This window comes from Lycium barbarum, chromosome 3 (assembly GCF_019175385.1).
Source record: "Lycium barbarum isolate Lr01 chromosome 3, ASM1917538v2, whole genome shotgun sequence".
NCBI lineage: Eukaryota > Viridiplantae > Streptophyta > Magnoliopsida > Solanales > Solanaceae > Lycium > Lycium barbarum.
Window position 1 is genome coordinate 14844497 of NC_083339.1, and position 6217 is coordinate 14850713.

Consider the following 6217-nt stretch of genomic DNA (forward strand, 5'->3'; position numbering starts at 1 on the left):
TCCACAAGGGGAAGGGAAATAATAATAAATTCGAACGATGTAAGATTCTGGATTTTCAAATAAACTGAAAATGGCTAAAAACAAACAAATTGTGAAAATTGTGGGTTGATGAAGATAGTATCGTGCTTGAAATTGAGTGAAGGAGGAAAATTAATTTTGGATGAAATCTTGCCTAGAGTGTAGAATATATTTGTTATGTTATGTATATTAAGCCAACAAACAAATAAGTTTTCCTGCCCAAAATCGTGGCAACTTCTAGGGCAGTGAAAAAGTACACATGATATAAAATGTAATATATTTGTTATGTTTTGTAAATAAGAAAAATTATTCTTATATTTTGTAATTTAGGATCTTAACTAATATTATTAGGTCATATTCCCTTTCAAGATTGGAGTTAATAGTTGACTAAATCTCGTAATGGTAAAAAAGTAGGCCTTTTAAATTACAGGCCTAACAAAAAGTAATTGAGATAGGATTTTATAGGATCTCCCCTCTTTCGAAATTTGATGTTCATCTGGCTCAAATAGATACACCAAATAAGGAGAAATGTTCATCTGCCGTTAGCTTTTATGCATTGATATTATCAAAAATGATTCACAATCAGATCACTTAAAAGGCATTTCGTGTGATTAGATGTAAAAAAACAAAACTATTAACCTGAAAATAAGATAATAAGTAACATTTCACAACATGTTTTATTACAAGTCAGCCGATAGAAGTTAAATCCAAATTTTCGTACCATGTACATGAGAGTAGACTCAAGGAGACTTTGTATTCAATATTCATGGGAACGCACGGTTCTTTTGCAGTGTTGAAGTGTTCATGCTCAAACCAAACAAAACACAACTTGCGCAAAAAATACAACATTAAAGATTTTGATGAAGATTAATCATTTCTACTTAATTTTTGCACGATATATTAATTTTATTTTCAGGAATATAAGATACTCTCACACTCCCTCTGATTCAATTTATGTGGCTTGATTCAGTGCAAATTTGGACTCAGAATTCTCAAAAAAAAATTGAAATAAAATATATGTATATATTTAGAGCCCACATAAAAAAATATTATAAATCACTATAGTTAACAATTCAAAATATTTAGAAAATATTTGAAAAAACTGTGGTAAAAAAATAGTATATCTTTTGACTCTCTACATAGATCATTATGACACACAAATTGAAAGTTCTACTGGTATTTCCAAGAATCAAAAAGGAATTTACGTATGATCACATGTTGTAGTCGAACACTTGTATAACTCGCTAGTCAACTTGCTACCTTCCAAATCAATAGGAAGCATCCAGGTTGTTACTGAATTATAAGGACAATTTCTAGTCGATTAGGTATACGAAAAAGAAAATTAATAACAAGTGAAAGACTTCGACGCCAAAGACTTCGAAGCCTATAAAGTCTTCTACCGTCGTCTTCCTCTTGGAAGTTACACATTATGTAATTTCCATCCAAGAAAAAAAACAAGATATGGCAATTCTCCTAACGAACACCATGAGACATTTCACCCACCCAAAACATCCAATAACACTACATGATGATACCATTAACCCTAAATATTTGTGTGAGGGTTGCATGACCTATGGCTCAGGAAAAAGATATTACTGCCATGATTGCACCTTTAACCTGCATGAATACTGTGCGACATGTCCACGAAATCTCTCATCTTTCATGCATCCCCACCATTCACTCACGCTCGTTGGACGCGATCACCTGCCTGATCGCGTCTGCAAAGTCTGTTGCGACCCTATCGAAGGCCTATCTTATAGGTGTGAGCTTTGTGAATTCAACGTCCACCCTATATGTACTCTCTTGCCGGACACACTCAAACATATCCTACATCAGGTAACCTAGAAACCAAGTTAACTATCTTGGGGAAGTGTAGTATTCCATCTATGATCTGTTGTAATTTATGTGACTCTGATCATTCGTTTTTAGTAAATTAAATCTAAAAAAGAATGATGTCGTTTTATATTTAGTAACAGTTTAACTTTTAATTTTACCCCTCATGAGATGATATATACCCTTAGATTTAAAACCACAAGCTTGAGAAGTCTTCTTTTTTCTCTTAAACTCTATGCCCCGGCCGGTCAAACACCTTCACATAATTGAAACGGAGAAAATGAATAGATTCTTTTAATTGCACAATTGTTTACACCAGATTTGTTCTACAAATTAGTGTACCTTTTATTTGGTGAAAATTTGTATACGAAGTAAATATTATTAATAAGATTTATCGAGTAAATGTAAGAATATTTTATTTGGTGAAAAACAATAGAACTATTATTTGATGAAAGAAAATATTTATCGAGTAAATACTAGTCATGACTTGACATGAAGTTTATTTAAGAAACAAAAAAAGATTTTGTAAAAATTTGTAAATTGGATGATCATTTGAAAAATTCAAAAGTTTAGTAGGTGATATGTGACATGAGACGTCATCTTTTCAACATTGGAAAATTGATTTTCTGGCTGAAATAACTTTCGGTGAAGTTTGTGTTATATCGGATAATTTTATAACTATAAAAAAAGAAAATCAAAAAGTGACTTTACTACGTTATTACCATTAGTGGAATAACCATTTAAGTTATTTAACTCCCTCTTGTATGAGAAAGTTTTTTTTATGCTAGAGAGAGAACAATGATCTTGAAATTCTTTGGTGATCGCTTTACCTTCTAAACAGTCATTTCAAAATTAACTTCACTAATCTTGACAAATTATATTTTAGCCCTTCAATATCCAATTGAAACAATTAAAATAGCATGTCAAGCTCTATCATTTAAATTTGATGATGATATTTGTCATTAATTCAGCGGCATCCCTTAAGGCTTTTGGGCTCATCTCAACCAGCTGGAAATTGTGCTGTTTGTAGAGAAGCATGTGATGCTTCTTCATGGCGTTATAGGTGTGCACTATGTGAATTTGATATTCATATAGGTTGTGTGACAGTACAATGTATAAATACATCGCCCCATCGAGGAATTCCTACGTACGTTTCACCGTATGTATTTCCTCAGCAACAGTATTCTGGTGGTTATGCTTATTGGAATCCTAGCCCCAACACTTTTCCTGGTCCATCTAATATGCATCATTATAACTACAATATGCCCCAACCACAACTCCACCAACAACATCAAGGTCCCGGACAAGCGCAAACTCATAATGGTGGAAGTGGTGGAGGAATTGGGCAAGTAATGTTTAATCTGGTGAAAGCAATTGGAATTGGGGTGGTTTCCAATATGATATTTGGGGTGGATGTGTCTCCATTGTTTGCATGTTGATATAAATGCACTTCATCCTCAGCTATGGTAAGTGTAATGCTCTAAACTTTTATACTTTTAAATCCGTTTTTGTTGAGTTTTGACGTATTTTGATGATTAACTAACACAATATACATAGAAATTGTGCTAAAAACCATGTCTATAATGCTTATGCATGTGTAACGAGCTGAAAAGTATGTCTTTGTTGAGATATTTTAGGAAAATATGTGTATATCTCCATTATTATTCGTGCAATATATTCTAGACATTTACAAAATCTTTCCATAATATTTTAGTTATTAAAGGATTCCGCGTGTTAACCGATCAGGAGTTATTTTTTGTAAGATACGATTTGAGAATTCTGCCCGGTAAAGGACTCTGATTTGATTTCGGTTTCCTTACTTGATAAGATCTCCTAAATAAGTAGTTTTCTTTTTAATATATTGTATTCCAGGAGTCGATCATTCATCCAAAATTAAGAAATTGAAACGGTTAGTGCTCTGAAGCAACTCGCCGTTCTTGAAAGTATGAAGACTAATCATCTGAGAGTGTGAAGAATTACCAGGTTGAAGACTCTGGTCCTTGTGTCGTTATTTCGATTCTGCTTATTTAGAAGTACTGTTAAGTTGTTGTTGTTGTTATTGTTTGTTGTGAGTAACATTTTATTGGTGTTTCAAGTCAGTGAGACTTGAGGGGATTATAGCAGTTGGGTGACTGTTGATGTCAAGGCTTAGAGTTAAGTCATACATTTTAAGGGTTTGTAATCTGAATTTTTTACTCACTTTGTAAGTGGAGTTTTGAGTTAAATTCTACCGATAGGTCGTGGTTTTTCCATCTTTTGAGCTGGGTGTTTTTTCACGTTAAATCTTGTCTTCATATTATTCCGCACTTTAATGTTTTTAGTTGTTTGAACTACTCGTTTATAGTTGAGTTAGGCAAATTTTAAGAATTGACAAAAAAATAGGTACGGCCTATTTACCCCCCCCCCCCACCCCACCCCCACAGTTGTTAAGGTTCTTCCAAAATAACAATGGTATTAGATCAGGTTCTCGAAGACATACTAGGATAATTGCGGGATCTCTGAAGATGAGTGCACCAACAAAGGATAGTTTACTACTCAACCACCCATGTACAATGAACAGTATTATAGTTGGTGAAAAGCAAGAACGAAAGAGTTTTTGACTCTAGAGGATTATGATTTGTGGAACTTCATGATAAGAGGATCACTGGCCCCAGTGAAGGGAGATGTCGCAAAGGAGCCTGCATAATTCATAATTGTAGACCACAAATTGATAGAGAAAAATGCCAAGACAAAAAAGATCCTCATATGCGGCCTTGCTCCTGATAAGTACAATTAATCAAGTATCTTCCAGCTCAACTGCAAAGCAACTCTGGGACGTATGATTAATTGCACACGCATTTTGATGTGGATATTATCATCAATTCAGAGGCATTTTAAGGCTTTTGAGGTCGTCTCAGCCAACTGGTATCTGTGTTGTTTGTAAATTGTAGAGAAGCACATGTGATGCTTCTTTGTGGCGCTATAGGTGTGCACTGTGTGGATTTGGCATTCATATAAGTTGTGTGCCAGTACAAATATGTGGAAAAAAAAAAAACGACCCACTGAGGAATCCCTGTATATATATGTTCCACTCTCTGTATTCCCTTACCCAGTATTTTGGTGGTTATGATTATGGGATCGGTACTCTAAATTGTAATCCTAGTCCCAATACATAAGCATGGTTAACAGTTAAAGTTACTAATTATTACATAGAGTTTTATCAAATAGACAAGTTTAATTAAAAAAAAAAATCTAAATAGGTGATCGATTTTGCAAAACCATGCAAGTCCGAGTGTTAAATTCATGTATAATATACGCAAACATTTTGATGATAATTGTCAATTCAAGTATATTCTTTAAGGCTACTAGGTTGATCCAAACCAGGAACTTGTGCTTTTTGCAGAGGAGCATATGTAATGCTTCTTCATGGCGTTATAGGATACGCTATGTGAATTCGATATCCATATAGAGTGTACGTGTTGGTACAATGCGAAAAGAAAACATCGTGGCTAGGAATCTCGACGACTCGACGTACGTTACACCATGATATATCCTCATACGCAATATTTTGATGGTCATGCTTATTATGAGATTCCCAACCCATTTTTTTCTAGTCCATCGAACGTGAACCCACTGCATCAAAGTTATTCTTAGGGTTTGGCTCATCATGGTAGATGTGGTAGACGAATTGGAAAATATGTTTGTACTGGTAAAATTAGTCACAATTGTGGTGATGCTTGGGGGGTGAAAAAAGAAGCGGACAGATGAGGGAGCTACGAATTTTTATTTAAGAGTTCTGGATTATAATTTTTTTTCACATATGAAATGAATTTTTAATTTAATACAAATACAGGATTTCAGCCAAAGCTACTAGGTTATATCGAATCCGTAGCTAAATTCAAGATTTGCAGTTTACTGTTTTCCTTATTAGTTGCCATGATTTTTTTTTACTACTGCATTTCCTCTTTTATAACTACTTTGATTTGCTGCACTCAAGCTGAGGATCTTCCAGAAACAATCCCTATTTACCTCCACGAGGTAGGTGTAAGGTTTGCGAACATTCTACCTTCCTTAGACCTCACTTGTAGAATTACAATGGTATGTTTCTGTTGTTGCAATTTATGGATTCTAAATTTCAAGCTTTTGGATTTTGAAAATTTTCATATGTACATATTTAATAGATTCCTCAATGAATATACGATGTTTGAATTGAAGTTATCGGTTATGTCGAACTCATGCCTTAGCTCCGTTCCTTAGATGAAATTATGTAATTACAAGAGGAGAGTGAATTGTAACTTACTCGACTAATTAAAAGTGTTTTTCATGTCTTAACTTCCAGTCCGATGAAAAATCCCGTTTTACCACAAGCTACACAAAATTTCATAAT

At 34.0% G+C, this 6217-nt stretch overlaps 1 protein-coding gene across 3 annotated transcripts; it reads left to right on the plus strand.

Moving 5' to 3' along the window:
- Positions 1-1420: 1420 nt before the first annotated feature.
- Positions 1421-5028, plus strand: LOC132633753 (protein VACUOLELESS GAMETOPHYTES-like). Of its 3 annotated transcripts, none has more exons than XM_060350235.1 (3): positions 1421-1854; positions 2823-3317; positions 4315-5028. In XM_060350235.1, the coding sequence occupies exons 1-2, from the start codon at positions 1480-1482 to the stop codon at positions 3288-3290; spliced, it is 843 nt and encodes a 280-aa protein (XP_060206218.1). In that variant the 5' UTR covers positions 1421-1479; the 3' UTR covers positions 3291-3317; positions 4315-5028. The 3 variants fall into 3 exon arrangements, with proteins under 3 accessions (XP_060206218.1, XP_060206219.1, XP_060206217.1); XM_060350236.1 differs by lacking the exon at positions 4315-5028 and adding an exon at positions 3724-4260 and having other exon boundaries at positions 2823-3323; XM_060350234.1 differs by lacking the exon at positions 4315-5028 and adding an exon at positions 3724-4260 and having other exon boundaries at positions 1423-1854.
- Positions 5029-6217: the final 1189 nt, after the last annotated feature.

Coding starts and splice junctions, on each gene's coding strand:
- LOC132633753 (XM_060350235.1), top strand. CDS start 1,480: ATGGCAATTCTCCTAACGAACACCATGAGACATTTCACCCACCCAAAA. Junction 1,855..2,822: donor TCAAACATATCCTACATCAG/GTAACCTAGAAA, acceptor TCATTAATTCAG/CGGCATCCCTTAAGGCTTTT.